Here is a 14,540-nt window from a genome sequence, read left to right on the forward strand (position 1 = left end):
TGAAGTTCACTGAAATTATTTTCTCAGTTGCTTCTATGGTTTCTGCAGCGTAGCATGTCCAACTCTTCACCAATATCAATGGAAAAGATGTCGGTTTGGCATCTATCCATGAAGGTGCTGGTATCACTTACTTCTTTGGTGGTCGTAATGCCCAAACTTTGACATACAACTCGGAGGAAGCCTCAACCACTACAGAGAACACAGGTATTCCTCAGTACTCGACTTTGTTGAATAATACTGATGATTTCCCATACTTTCTATTAGTACCAGGTACAAAGGACGACAGTTCAGATGATTCCGTCATCTACTGGTTTGTTGAGGACAACAAACTGTTTGGCTATGATGATAACTGTAACTTGATTAAGTTCTATGCTGCCATGGAGACATCTTATCCGTACTGATATTCCACTAAGAATTTCACCATCAGTGGTGTTTTGGGTGAACCAATTGAAGCTTATTCTGTTGATATTGTCAAGAACCTTCAGCAGCTTGAGACAGATGTCAAATTTATGTGATTAGAATGATAGCTTTCCTTTCCTCCCTCAATTCATTCAAGTTTTATCGTCAATATTAGGGCTCTTGATTGATGACAACTTTTCTCTCTTCCTCTAATGTGAGCATGTGTCACAACTTAACTGTAGCACTGGTATCTTAGATGTGTACTCTACGGATAATCTTGTAATTGGGCATGAGCCAAGGAAACAAGTCCACAGTTTCTCCGGTGCTCATATTCTTGGTGCTATATTAAAATCTTCCCACGCCATTTTCTATAAATAAAGATGTGCAGTGAAGGCTTTAAGAAAACATGCATCTTAACTCAGTACTCCAGTATGATCTAATATGACGTCAAATTCCAACGGTATAGATAGGCAACAATATAGTTCAGAGAACAATACTCGACAACTTTTCTCGGCCTCCTAAAAGCTCATTTATACCATTCAATAGTTAAGACCTGTATAGCTCAGGCGTATTTTCATGACTTGCAGAAAAGTGAACATTAATCTTAGCTTACTAGTTCACTATAGTCAAAGTGTATACAGTCTACTCAAAGCTACAATAACATTCACACGTGTCTACATGACCTCAACCGCTAAGCAACCCATCACGAAAGGGTTACACACCTTTATGCTGTTCATAATACGCTTTTGGATGAGGTACTTTGAGTCACGTTTTCAGCATGCTTGATGACCTCTTCTCTGTCTTCACGATGATGTGACACGTACTTTCCCCTTCTTTGCCGAAGAGCCAAAGATTATCGCACCCATCAATCTCCAGTCAGCTGCATATTTAGCAATTATAACCCGAGATGAAAGACCCTTGAACGGTTATAATAGGGGCCCCTGGTGTGCATAATACGTCATCATTACATAAACAAGGTGTTCCTCCTCATCATAGACATGGTTTGGAATAGCAAGGGCAAAAATGATGTTTCCATGTATGAAGGCATCATATTACATCATCTCAAAGCCCAATGTTGCAGAATTTTACATCAACGGTTTCTGTGAGTATAATACATTCATGCAAACAAAAATAGCCTATGAAATTACTCTCTGTAATAGGGGATACTGTTTTCACCTAATTTTACATATCCTGGACTTTGCTTTCTTGTGTAATATCTGATGTGTATTGAATGTAAAAAATATATAAAGGGTCCAGAGTCCCTCTGGAGTAACAGCTGAGAAGTCGTTTCAAATCAATAACACATAAAAACATTCAAACACATCTACACAATGCAATTCGGTATTTTCCTCCTAGCTTCTATCGCCTCAGCTGTTAAGATTCAACTCTCTGTTGATCATCCGTTAAAGGAATCTGAATTTACCGGCATATCTTCTGATTCAGGTAAAGGTGGCTTGAACTACTTGTTCCTTCGTGAACAATCACAAACCCTCGACTACAACCCAGAAACCAAGCAGATCACCACAGATGAATACGGTTCAACTTATACCCTACAAGGGGTGGTCAACACAAACAGTTTCCCATTCCTGGCTTTGTATCCAGGTGATGCATCCTCTGCCAATGAAGATGCAACCATCAACTGGGATATCGAAGACGGTGTTCTTATTGCTCATAAACCTAACGGTAATGAAGTTCAACTGTACGCTGCAAAAGATGTTGGTGATCCATACGGCTTGTCGAAAGATAGTTACATCTTTGGTGCCACTGAAGCCGATAAGCTGAGCGAATTTGCTGCCGTGAGAGGCTCTCACAACCTTCAAGTTGTCAAGATCAACGTCAAGACATTTGAGGAGCCAGCAAAGGACGTGTACGTCACCAAGTGGTGTTCTGCTTGAATGAAGGGAGTTTTTTAACCTCTCAGAATCTTTATACCTTTCTATTTACGAGATCATTGTTGCATTCTTTCTTTACGATTTTCCATTATCATTCCCTTAATAACAGTTTTTAATCAAATGGCCCATAATTTCATTATATTGAAAATGTAGGGCACATGGTATTGACCCTCTAACTTCTCTGGCTGTATACATTTGCGACTCATCATTGGGTACACGTTTATGGGCGCACAGTGTAGTTCAGTATTACTTGCCTATTCCTCCATTTTCCTGCCATATAATTCATTGTAGAGGTTTTACGAAAGAGTATACCATCTGTGAGTAGTGACACTCCTTTGTATTTAACCTTACCTTTATATGTGAAATGAAACTCCTGCAACAATAAGCGGATTGAGCGTCTTCGCTGTGTTTTGTCCAATACTGAAGCGCAAGGCGGAACCAATGCCAATAGATCTGGCCAATCAGGTTTGAGTATTCATATGTCGAGTCTATGATGTATACAGAGGTATATTAAACACATTGTTAACCACTAAAGTGTACATCGTCACACTGCCACATGTGTACATATAACACTGCAATACCAGTTTGAGATTATCGATATGCAAGCTCTAAAAAAAGACCCATTTCACGCATATTCAACGCTTCGCCTCCCTCCCACGTCCAAAACTTGATATACCACCACTTTGATGAGACTCAGCTCATAGCCTGGCATATTTGTATAAATTCGGAGACTGTGTAACGTAAATTTAGTTTAGTAGGAAACCCCAAGACTTCTGAATAATCATGTTGATCCAATTGCAAGAACTCCCAAAATGAATCTCCTCCTTCTACGGTTCACACTGCTTTCTCTCGTAACTGCGCAGACTCCAATTCAATTGATAGCAAAAATACCTGGTGAACAACAGGAACACCCACTGAGAGCCTCGTATGATGAATTTGGTCTAAAGAGCTATGTGTACTTCTCAGATACCCCAGAGACGTTCTGGTATTACAGACGAACCCGTGAGCTAGCTGGATATGATACAGGTTTACCAACAAAACTTGATATCTCCAGTATTACAACTGATAGTCGGATTCCACATTTAGAAATGGTCTTGAGAGTACATTCATCTCTTGAATGTATCATAAACGAGGGTAAGCTCTCTTGCAAGTGCCGGTTTACTGATGAACACCTCAACTTCTACGCCATTAAAAATAACAATAGTCAAAGTCTTCCGAGTTATACGGTTGGAGTGTCTAATTCACAGGAGTACAAGGCATATAAGGGATTTCAACCCATCGATATCATGGTACAGTTCACTACATAAGCATTGTAGAATTAATCCATGTATTATGTGCTCTCATTTGCTCTTCTCATTAAAGCCTTGGCTCCCTTAGAAACCGTAGGACAGTAATGCTTTTCCAGTAGTAGGGTTTCCCAAATGGTGGCAGCTTCTGCATTACTTCTTGCAGGGACGTTGGCCTCCATGATGTATTTACCGTTATTGATTCTATCGTCTGTAGAATATGCACCACATAGTTCTGAGTACCGACTCATGAGCTTCTCCAAGAACTTCATTATTGCGATGGATGACTTCTCTGGGGTTTGTAATAGAGCCATTGATAGTCTTTTGTTAAAGGCTAATGCACGGGTCTTTGAGCCATTTTTAGATCTGAAGAAGATGTTTTCCAGACCTCTCAATAAAAGCTCAATTCTAGTGGAGATGTTAACGTTTGGTCTTCTGTTCTCAAGCCCTAGAGGATCTGCTAGTCTTAAAGTCTTGTGAGAGAATTCCACATCAACATCCAAAGCGAGGTCTAGTAGAATAGAGTATAGCGAATCAACAAAGAAAGATAGGTCAACGTTAACTTTGTACTGTTGATGGCTAGCAACCAAGGCAAATGCTGTGGCAACACTCAGTAGAACCTCACGAGTTTGATGATCCTCCGAATCCTTGATGATTTCACGGAATACCTCAAGAAAGTCACCCAAGAGGTCGAAATTTGCCATATGACCAATTTTTGCCAATCCTTCCAACACTGAAGCCATCAAGCTATCAGGCCTTTCTCTAAGAATATCCAGGTACAACTTCAAGAGCATCTTCAATATTTCTGCTTGGAACCTTTCTCTCTCCTCTTCCGAGACTTTCTGTTCAGCTTTACGCATCTCTTCTTCAATTGCTTTACGTTCCTTTCTGGCCTTTCTCTCCTTCTTCGAGAGGTGAACACGGTCTTTCTTCTTAATTTTCAATCTTTCTTCTTTCTCCTCTTCTGTAGCATTTGGATCATAGTCGGAAAGAATCTGTAGTGATAAGAACACATTTAGTGCACTTTCATCAACTCTGAACTTTCTTGACCTCAGAGTCTTTGTCAACAATCTAACTATGTCAAAGGAAACATCACCAACATCGTCTTCATTCAGCATAACTTCCAACGTCTTCAAACATTGGATATAGACCGGGTCATTCTTCGCAGATGGTTTACAGATACGTCTTATGACAATAATCAAAACATCTGGTCTATAGTTGAAATGCTTAAAGCTTGAGGATAGTTCGCAGGCGGCCTTCACAGCAATGACACCCATTTGTGGGTCCTTGGAGCTGTTCTTAGCGAACTCTGTCAAGACGTTGATATAAGCCCTATAGTTCAAAACCAAAGTCTGCTCAAAATTACGCAGTTTGGCAACATCTTTGGAAACTTTCTCCCTTTTTTCAGCCTCCGTTAAGGGTCTGATTCTATAAGCCGGGATGATACTCTTCAGAGCTGGAACTATAGCCAAAAGTGAAAACCTTGAAGTGTTTAGATTCTTGGATTGTGACATCTTTATCAGTCTTGTCAAGGCACCAATGTTTTCCTCTGGCTCTTCGGTCAATTTCTCAACCAACTCTGCAATTTCCTCTTTGAGGGCAATGATCTTCTCCTCGGTATCCAGTTCTTCCTCTTCCTCCTCCTCCTCTTCTTCCTCGACTCCTTCTGCTGTGAGCTGTTGTTCCTGTTGCTCTTGCTGCTCTTCTTTCTCCTCTTCTTCTTCATCGTCATCCTCTTCATCAGACGATTCCTCTACAACAGCTTCAATACGTGATCCTTTCTTGATAGGCAAAGCACCAACCTTCGCCTTCTCCTGTTTCAAGCTACGAGGTCTCAACTCATAATCCATCTCCTCGTCATCAGAGTTCACTCTTCCATCTTCTTCCGAGTCTTCGCCGTATGGATCCAGTTCATTTGCCCTGTTGGCCAATCCAATGCTTAGCTGTGCGTCCTGCTGCTGCTTCTTCAGCTTTCTCTGGTCTTCGGCAAACTTGCTGGCCCTCTTCTTACCCATTCCGTCTACTTCCACTGCTTGTAAAGATGAGCCATAGATGGTGAGAAAAGAGAAGCTCATCGCATAAATTTTTCACTATGCTCGAGAATAAGCTTTGTACGGGGACACACAATCGGTCACGTGAACAAATAACTATAAACCCGTGATATGGTTGGTGCAGCATTTCTGCTTTGGGACATTTTCTGCTGTTTTTTTTCCTGTGCTTTTTTTGTAATTTTTCTAGCTTCTCTCCGTTGTTCTCAGCATTTGTTTATTTATCTATTCCTTTGCTACTATTTTCATAATTCATTGAAATACTCCTTGCTCTGTTGGCTTCTACTGCTATTATCGCTTGCTCAACCTGAATAATCCACTAGAGAGAGGAAAGAAACAACAATGACCACAGTCGTCGATAGCAAAGGTGAGTTCCACGTCCCCCTTACGTCTCTCAGAGAAGCGTGAAGTTATCTGTACTAACAACGTCGGCAGTAGCTGATAAGAACGTAGTGAGTCAAGCTTCTACGCCTGAGCCCGGCGCTACATCGCAAGATACAAGGAATGAATCACCAGAGAACAAGAAAGTACGAGATACACCTACAGTCGCTGGTGTCTCTCAGAATGCTAGCACTGCGTCTAAGCCTGCTCAAAAGCTCAAATCTGTCAACAAACCTGTGCAAAAGTTCAAGTTTGTTAACAATTCTGCAACCACGATGAAGAAGCCTAGACATAAGATGAAGGCATCTTTCAAAATTGAAAAATCACCGGTCATTAATCAGAGGAGCTCACAACTGAACCAGGATTCTTTGATCATCGAGCAGACATTTGATAAAGTCACCAGCAACTTCATCAATACAACTGACCAGAAGTATATCTTCCAAGTGAATATGAAGAGGCCACCAGGAAGACCAAGGAAAATCCAGTCGGAGCACCTTCAACAACCAAAGGTCAAGAGGCCCCAAGGAAGACCAAGGAAATACCCCCTTGTGATTGCACAGGGAGAAGCATCAAATAAGGGCAAGACCATCCCACGCGGTGATGTTAAAAGCAATAATGATAAAGACGGTGATAAGAACAGCCACAGCAACATTAGTAATGATGACAATGACGATATAAACTCGGATGCATCTTCTTCATATGCAATTGATACTGATCTACTACCGAGTACATCTACAAAGGCTAAGCTTAGTAAGGAACCAGAGAACACAACGGACGCAATCACTGTGGCAGAAAACCTCACAGCACACCTTACAGAGAACCTTACAGAGGGGCCGTCGAGCACAGATCATCCAAAATCGGTAAAAAGAGGTAGAGGAAGACCCAGAAAAAACACACAGCTGGATGATCCAGCATCATTCGCCGCTGCCGTCGTGATGAACATGTCTGAAACGGATAAATAGAAACTGACGATACCACTGCCATTTAACTGGATACTGTGTAGCATCACTTAGCGATACACCATCATAACAATCGTCATAATAATTATATAATAGTTATATAATCCAATGACACAAATAGCCGGCTGGTGTCCGGATGTCGGTGTCCCCACGCGAAAAAAAAAACTTCGTTCATGTTACTATGTGGGGGTCTAACCTCGCTCTTCTGCCAACCGAGAGAGCCTAAAGCCTGTGTATACGAAAAAAAGTTACCACTTTGTTTACTTCTCATCTCTTCAGGCTGTGTGAATCAATTGGCTGACCAATTTCCACGTTTAACAGACAACACCATGCTATCATCTTCAAGATCACTGGTTCAGATGAGAAGAGTTTCTCTCTCGAGAGGTGAGTTCATATGGTATTTTCCATCTCTTTGGTACCAGTAGTAATGGCTGAGAACAAGGGGCTCAGAGAGATGATATAACAGGACTGGTACTAACTTGACTAGCGTTCCGCATCTCTGCCTCCCAGCTTAAGGCACAGGTGTTTAAGATGCCTGCGATGTCGCCAACCATGGATAAAGGTGGTGTTACTGAGTGGAAGTTCAAGGAGGGTGAGAGCTTCAGCAGCGGTGATGTCCTATTGGAGGTTGAAACGGACAAGGCACAGATCGATGTTGAAGCACAAGATGACGGTATCTTGGCGAAGATTCTCGTTCAGAACGGTGGGAAGGATATCCCAGTGGGTCAGCCTATCGCTATATTAGCAGAAGAAGGTGACGATTTGGCAAACTTGGAGATTCCTGATGTGTCTGCACCTGCTGCTGCTGCTGCTGCTGCTCCAAAGACTGAGACGCCAAAGGCTCAGACTCCAAAGGCTGAAACGCCAAAACCATCAACACCTGCTCCCTCAGGTACTTCAACCGTTGCCAATCCAAAGCAAGTTCTCTTCCCATCTGTGGCCACGTTATTGGCTGAGAATAACATCTCTAGAGACGATGCAATTGCAAAGATCAAAGCTACGGGTCCTAATGGACGTTTGTTGAAAGGTGACGTTTTGGCATACCTCGGAAAAATTCCAAAGGACGCTGCGGAATCAGTGGCATCTTTTGTCAATGTCCATTCCAAGTTGGACTTGTCCAACATTGAAAAGCATGTCGTTGCTCAAAAGGTTGAATCCGCCGCAACACCGGTAGAAAATGCCAAAGAGAGCAAAGAAGATGGTAAAGCCCAGAAAAAGCCAAAGGCTAAGGTTGAACCAATTGTCAAGACATTCCCATTGGAACATGTGCTGGCATTCCAGAAGAGAGCTGTGGAACAAGGCTCTCCATCCTTATCGCTTAAGGAATACATCAATGGCGCATCTTCACGTGCTGAGAGATACGCCTACCAAAGACACTCCAAGCCTTCGGACTATTACGACCCAATATTTGAGGATTTGGTTTCCCCATCCCCAACTGTGGAGAGATTCACAGTTAAATTGGACATTCCAAACGTTGCTAATGCCAAGTCTAAACCAGCCACAAGTCAGCTAGACTTTGCAGAGGATCTTTTCGCCACACCATCCAAGTCTTCGCCATCCACCTTTGGTGACCTAACCGTCACTCTGACTTTGAAGAACGTCTCGGACGCTAAGGACAAGGCCCAACTGTACTTGGACCAATTGGAGAAGTATCTCAGAGTCTAATGGACTGTCAGCCCTTGAGTATCCAGTATTATCGTGATTCTTTGTTTCGGTTATTTTTTGGCTTTGAATATATATACACAATCTGAGTTCGCAAAACACTCAGTGGACCAGCATGGGACAAACAAATACATCAAGATCAGAGATCTAAAGGAACTATGTTCAGTAGCATCGGTGTAGACGGTTGGTATCAAAGGCATGCGGTATTGTGATGTGGTGTCTAGATGTGGTGTCTGGATGTGGTGTCTGGATGTGAGGCATAGTTGTCCGAAACGCCACACTTGACCCTCAAAGGAATGCGCCACATCCGATGGCTGGAGCAAATGTGGCTGTTGAGATGATGTGTGGCACGTGATATATACCAATAATGGCATCTTTGGTTAACATCGAGCAGTTTAGCTCTCGGAGTCGTCGAAGTGCAAGAAATTTTCCAATTGTTCAATAAATAAACCAATTGCTGCTCTCCCTTTCAGTACTCACTACTTTCATCCTATCTTCATCGTTAGACAGACACTCAACATGCCAGCTCCACAACCTCACGGTGGTATCCTTCAAGACCTCATCTCAAGAGATGCCCATAAACAAGCTGAGCTTCTGAAAGAGGCCTCCACTCTTCAACGTCTTAGACTTAGCGACAGACAACTCTGTGATTTGGAGATGATCCTCAACGGTGGTTTCTCCCCATTGGATGGATTCCTCACGCAGAAGGACTACGACTCAGTGGTTGCAGACATCAGACTGGCCAACGGGTTGGTGTGGTCGATGCCTATCATCCTTGACGTCTCCACTCAACAGGCCTCCAAGTTCTCCGCTGGTGAGAGAATTGTCCTCGTTGACGATTACGACTATGAATTGGCCATCTTGACCATCAGCGACAAGTACACTCCAGACAAGCAGGTGGAAGCTGACAAGGTGTTTGGTGGTGATCCAGAGCACCCAGCTATCCAATACTTGTTCAACCAAACCGGTGACGTCTACCTCGGTGGTCCATTGGATGCCATTCGTCTTCCATCTCACTACGACTACACCGGGTTGCGTAAGACACCTCAGGAGTTGCGTAACGAGTTTGCAAAGCGTAACTGGGCCCGTGTTGTTGCATTCCAAACCAGAAACCCAATGCACAGAGCTCACAGAGAACTGACCGTCCGTGCTGCTAGAGACGTTGATGCCCACGTCCTTATCCACCCAGTTGTTGGGTTGACCAAGCCAGGTGACATTGACCACCACACAAGAGTCAGAGTTTACCAACAGATCATCAAGAAATACCCACCAGGTACAGCTGAGCTTTCTCTCCTGCCATTGGCCATGAGAATGGGTGGTCCAAGAGAAGCCGTGTGGCACGCACTCATCAGAAAGAACTACGGTGCTACCCACTTCATCGTTGGAAGAGACCATGCTGGTCCAGGATCCAACTCAAAGGGCGTGGACTTCTATGGTCCTTACGATGCTCAAGACATGGTTGCCCAATTCAAAGAGGAGTTAGGTATCACCATTGTTCCTTTCAGAATGGTGACCTACTTGCCAGATGAGGACCGTTATGCACCAATTGACACCATCACAAAGGACACCAAGACCTTGAACATCTCTGGTACTGAATTGAGAAAGAGACTAAGAGATGGTACTGAGATCCCAGCATGGTTCTCGTACCCAGAAGTCGTCGCTGTCTTGCGTGAGAGACACCCACCTAGACCAAAGCAAGGCTTTGCCATCTACGTCACACACAGAAGATTCGGTTACGCTCTGTTGGACATCTTCAACCAATTCGGTGGCCGTCACTTCACCATCCTGGATACCCAGGACCCAACCTCCTCTTCCAGATTCGCCCGTGAGCTCAATGCCTCTGGTGCAGGTGTCATCATCGTTGATGAGGCTGCTAGCTCCAAGGATGAGTACAAGAAGGAGGTCTCCAAGACCGGTACTTTCCTGAACGTTGGAGCTGAAGGCTCCGACGTTGTGGTTGATCTGTCTGCTGTTTCCAACATTGAGCAGGAAACCACAAAGGTGATCTTGTCATTGGAAGACCAAGGCTTCTTTAGATTCAACTGATGTCCCATGTCGATATTGTCTATGTCTATAAATGTGTAAAAATAGGTGAAAACCTCGCTATTTATGTATAAAGAACTCGTTGTAAGGATCCACAGTGATAGTACACAGCATACAAGCAGACAGCACATGAGAATGCGCTCTATGGGGGCGAATTCACGTACAGTAGCGTGTATATGACGGAAGTGTCGTGATGGAAAGTGCCGTGATGGAAAGTGCCATGAGGCAGATGGTGGTGTACGGGTGTATGGGTGTACGGGTGTTTTCTTCCCAGTTACCCTACCTTTTTGCTTTTTCATTTCCGACTCGTCGATTCTCAGAACCGGGGCTTTCCCCGAAGCTTTCGAAACTTCCACAACAACAACAACATCAACAACGTCATCATCAACGAGGCGTGTTCATCTGTGTGTTGTGCTGTGATTCAACGGCTTGTGGATAAAGAGGGTGAATATAACGACAGATAATGTCCAAGAGCCAGGATTACATTGCGCGGATCAGGTATCAGAATGACCTTCCACCACCTCTTTTACCACCAAAATTGTTGAAATATTCTGGACATGACGAGGAGCAGGTCGGTTCATCGAGCCAGCTGTCTTTGTTGATCCGCAAAGAAGGGGTGAATGGTCTAGTTTCACTGGATAACGACATTGGTTTACCATTAGATATCATCCAGGCACCGCTGTTGTTCGATGAGACGTCAAGACCGAAAACTTCGGATGATAAGGAGAAGCATTCGACGCTTCATCCACATGACCGTATCTTGCTCAGAGACCCACAGGTGGAGAAAGTAGCCAAGCATCAACCTCAGGTTTCCTTCTTGAGAAGAACCGAATATACAGGTGCCGTGATGATGGGCAACGGCTCCAGTAACGTTTCAAGATCTGTGACGCCCCACCTATCCCGTGAGGATGATTCTCCGGCAGCGCAATTGCGTGCTATTGAGACCACTTTTGAAAATGCGACAAAGACTTTGAACGACTTGACAAAGATTAGACATCCAACGAAGAAGAGCTTGAAGCCAAAGAAAGTTTGGAACCTGTTGCCTGATGTCTCTAGAATGGATCAAAAATTTTCAAGTGTCAAATTTGGTTCAAACAGTTTGTCCAAAGTTCGTGACTTGGACTATAAGACTGCACTGTTTAGACAGATGAGATTGGAGGACATCAATTGGATGTCCTTCTACACCACCGATGAAACAACTGGCTCTAGGGTTAAGAGAACGTTGGACGACTTGGAGGAAAACATTCCAAAGGAGAATACTCAAGACAGCGAGAGCTTCAAGTATACGAAAGTTGACGATTTCGACTTGCATGTATCCAGACTTGATGGTGAGATCCAAGAGATTGCGTTGAGGTTTGACGAAGCGAACGGGACCGTTTATTATAACCCAATTTCAAGAAAGGCGGATTTGAAAAGACGTAAGATCCAAGAATCCCACAGAGAATTACTCGAAGAAAGGGACGTTGACGTTATAAATCTAAAGATCAGGGAGCCAACCGTTGAGGAGTTCAACAAGAAGAACAACCTGAGACATGAGCACGACTCTGTGACGTACGAACGTGTTGAGTTGGATGACGAGGAGGATGATTTGGAAACGTTCAGCAAATCAAGGGAGTGAACTGCGTAATACATGTATAATAGCATTGACAATTGGAGATGCGTTTCAGCTTGTAGGTGATCAACTGCGTCGGTTAATACGCTATGACTGTGTGCCAGTGGAGCAGCGTTGATTTTGTCACATTAGATCTCATCTTACGGGCTAACTCCCTCACTCTATCACAACCTCAGCTATAACGACTTCTTCTTCCAGAAGTGGTTTCGTGGTCTAGTTGGTCATGGCATCTGCTTAACACGCAGAACGTCCCCAGTTCGATCCTGGGCGAAATCAACTTCTATCTTTTTTTTCACCCACATTGAGAATCACGTGACTTTGGCTCCCAATATCACGGCTTTGTCCACATGGTTTGCTTCTACTAGCATAGAAAACCCCACACGCATGTCCTGAAAACGTTCACGTCGCTACACACCACCATCTTCTCAATGAAAACCGCCATATAATGGGACGGTGTAGAGCCGTAACCCACCAGTGTCACGTAATACCCCTTCTTACATAAGCTCTTAGTAAGCAGCTTTCGCGAATCCGTCTTGAACACCCATAAAGGCGAGAAAAATTTTCGCGGATTTCTCATCCTTTTCGCACTTTTTACCCCTTTAAACCACAAGCTGTTCGAGAAACAAAACAAAGCGTGTGAACGTAGGTGTGAGATCAGTTTGCGATCGCGAAGTTTCAGTTCTATTTGCCCCAAGAGATTGAGTACTGGTGTGTGTGTGATTGATTGGAAACGATGGTGACCCCCGCAGGTAACAACGTATGCCGTCGTTGTAAGAAGAAGAGACCGGAGGATGAGCCGATGGAGACAGCACGGTACAGGACTTGTAAGCCATGCCGTGAGATTGAGCGTAAGCGCAAACGTCTCAAAAAGCTCAACATCTCAGGAATGGATGCTGAGGTTGCCGCTGCTGCTGCCGCTGCTGCTGAACAAGCCCGTAAGAACGCTGAATTGGAGCGTAACATCATCAACATTGCTGCTCAATCGCTTCCACCTGACCATGCGCAGCAGCTGGCGGCACAACACATGGCTCAGCAACTAGCTGCCCATCAACAGCAGGAACACCAGAACCAGCTGCATCACGGTCCGCCAGAGATCCACCAATACGATCAATCGAAGCTAAGCGATGAGCAGAGTCATGGGCCTATCCTGCTACCAACTGATGGCACTAGCGGCGTGGATGATCGGGAGATCCCAATTGATGAGAATCTGTTGAAACAAGGAACAGGTGAGGACAGCAAGGCGAGTCTAACAAAATCTTCTAATCTGTTGAAGCAAGATGGCGATGATGACTCAAATAACATCTTTGCCATCAGAGACGGCACCATCCACGGTGACGTTGATCTCGACGTTGGCAATCCCCAAGCGAGGACTACCTCAACGAATCATTCGTTAGCCGCTGTTGAGACCGTTGACTCGACAAAGTCTGCAGATCTAGCTGTCAGTTCGAGCATCAGCACTAGCTTGTCCAATGGTTCTTGTCTCTACTGTGGAGCCCCGCGCTCAGTGTATGACGATGGTCGTTATCAACTGTGTGGCAACTGTGTGTCTAACCCTTTAGAACGGAACAACGTATTCGATGATTTTGAGGCATACTTGGAGCGTATCGGCCTCGGCAAGGATATTGATTTGAAAAACGTCATCTATATCAAAAAGATTGACGATGAATCGATAATCCAGGATTTCACACAGGATAACTTGGATACCATTTTGTTGCAAATCCAGGTGCATTTTGTCGACCGTATACTACAAAGATCTGCGTACAAGTTTTCCAAGCTAAGCTCAAACCTGAGTGTTAAACCTTTCCCGAAATCAATCAAGCTGCTGTACAGATGCAAACAGGACCTGAAAACCACTCAGAAGAACGGCAACTCGTCGTCAGCGCCTGTATCAGACGACACGACCAGCGGTGGGACGAGGAAGATGAAGACGGAGGACTGTCACTCAAACTTCTACCTTTCGTACGATGTCATCGGAAAGAACATGAGTATCAAGTTCAACCACAACTGCCACAAGACCTTCCTGCAAAAGTGGTACTCTCCAAAGCTGATTGCAACTGTGAAGGAATTGCAAATCGTCTTCCAGGACATCAACCTTGTCTTTGAGAACTTGACCAACTTGAAGGACATCGACGAATCGTTAAAACAGGAGATTGCAAAACTGAAAAAGGTGAACTTTGTGAAGGACTTTGCCTTGACGAACTAGTACTATTATGGATATTGTTTTTGTTTGTTTGTTTATTTGTTTGTTTACTCTGTTT

At 44.0% G+C, this 14,540-nt stretch overlaps 8 protein-coding genes and 1 non-coding gene across 9 annotated transcripts; 8 read left to right on the plus strand and 1 right to left on the minus strand.

The window, feature by feature from the left end:
- The first annotated feature begins 1,641 nt into the window (after positions 1-1,641).
- CYBJADRAFT_189869 (uncharacterized protein) lies at positions 1,642-2,765 on the plus strand. The gene has a single exon (XM_020217358.1). The coding sequence runs from the start codon at positions 1,731-1,733 to the stop codon at positions 2,292-2,294; it is 564 nt and encodes a 187-aa protein (XP_020071086.1). The 5' UTR covers positions 1,642-1,730; the 3' UTR covers positions 2,295-2,765.
- Positions 2,766-2,985: 220 nt separating this feature from the next.
- Positions 2,986-4,015, plus strand: CYBJADRAFT_167428 (uncharacterized protein). The gene has a single exon (XM_020214899.1). The coding sequence runs from the start codon at positions 3,104-3,106 to the stop codon at positions 3,596-3,598; it is 495 nt and encodes a 164-aa protein (XP_020071087.1). The 5' UTR covers positions 2,986-3,103; the 3' UTR covers positions 3,599-4,015.
- NOC3 (Noc3p) lies at positions 3,622-5,592 on the minus strand (the record flags this gene model as incomplete). Its single annotated transcript, XM_020212660.1, has 1 exon — positions 3,622-5,592. One exon carries the CDS (start codon positions 5,590-5,592, stop codon positions 3,622-3,624), a length of 1,971 nt encoding a protein of 656 aa, XP_020071088.1.
- Positions 5,593-5,852: 260 nt separating this feature from the next.
- On the plus strand, positions 5,853-7,122 carry CYBJADRAFT_167429 (uncharacterized protein). The gene is made up of 2 exons (XM_020214900.1): positions 5,853-5,992; positions 6,061-7,122. The coding sequence occupies exons 1-2, from the start codon at positions 5,968-5,970 to the stop codon at positions 6,966-6,968; spliced, it is 933 nt and encodes a 310-aa protein (XP_020071089.1). The 5' UTR covers positions 5,853-5,967; the 3' UTR covers positions 6,969-7,122.
- Positions 7,123-7,294: 172 nt separating this feature from the next.
- Positions 7,295-8,630, plus strand: PDX1 (Pdx1p; the record flags this gene model as incomplete). The annotated part of the gene is made up of 2 exons (XM_020216398.1): positions 7,295-7,349; positions 7,453-8,630. 2 exons carry the CDS (start codon positions 7,295-7,297, stop codon positions 8,628-8,630), a joined length of 1,233 nt encoding a protein of 410 aa, XP_020071090.1.
- Positions 8,631-9,146: 516 nt separating this feature from the next.
- Positions 9,147-10,673, plus strand: MET3 (sulfate adenylyltransferase; the record flags this gene model as incomplete). Its single annotated transcript, XM_020216858.1, has 2 exons — positions 9,147-10,556; positions 10,617-10,673. 2 exons carry the CDS (start codon positions 9,147-9,149, stop codon positions 10,671-10,673), a joined length of 1,467 nt encoding a protein of 488 aa, XP_020071091.1.
- A 379-nt stretch (positions 10,674-11,052) lies between these two features.
- On the plus strand, positions 11,053-12,337 carry PAF1 (Paf1p). The gene has a single exon (XM_020214901.1). The coding sequence runs from the start codon at positions 11,134-11,136 to the stop codon at positions 12,286-12,288; it is 1,155 nt and encodes a 384-aa protein (XP_020071092.1). The 5' UTR covers positions 11,053-11,133; the 3' UTR covers positions 12,289-12,337.
- A 147-nt stretch (positions 12,338-12,484) lies between these two features.
- On the plus strand, positions 12,485-12,558 carry CYBJADRAFT_t81. The gene has a single exon. It is a non-coding gene; the product is annotated as a tRNA-Val (tRNA).
- Positions 12,559-12,743: 185 nt separating this feature from the next.
- Positions 12,744-14,516, plus strand: CYBJADRAFT_167434 (uncharacterized protein). Its single transcript, XM_020214902.1, has one exon. The coding sequence runs from the start codon at positions 13,016-13,018 to the stop codon at positions 14,483-14,485; it is 1,470 nt and encodes a 489-aa protein (XP_020071093.1). The 5' UTR covers positions 12,744-13,015; the 3' UTR covers positions 14,486-14,516.
- Positions 14,517-14,540: the final 24 nt, after the last annotated feature.

Source organism: Cyberlindnera jadinii (assembly GCF_001661405.1).
Source record: "Cyberlindnera jadinii NRRL Y-1542 unplaced genomic scaffold CYBJAscaffold_5, whole genome shotgun sequence".
Taxonomy (NCBI): Eukaryota; Fungi; Ascomycota; class Saccharomycetes; order Phaffomycetales; family Wickerhamomycetaceae; genus Williopsis; species Williopsis jadinii.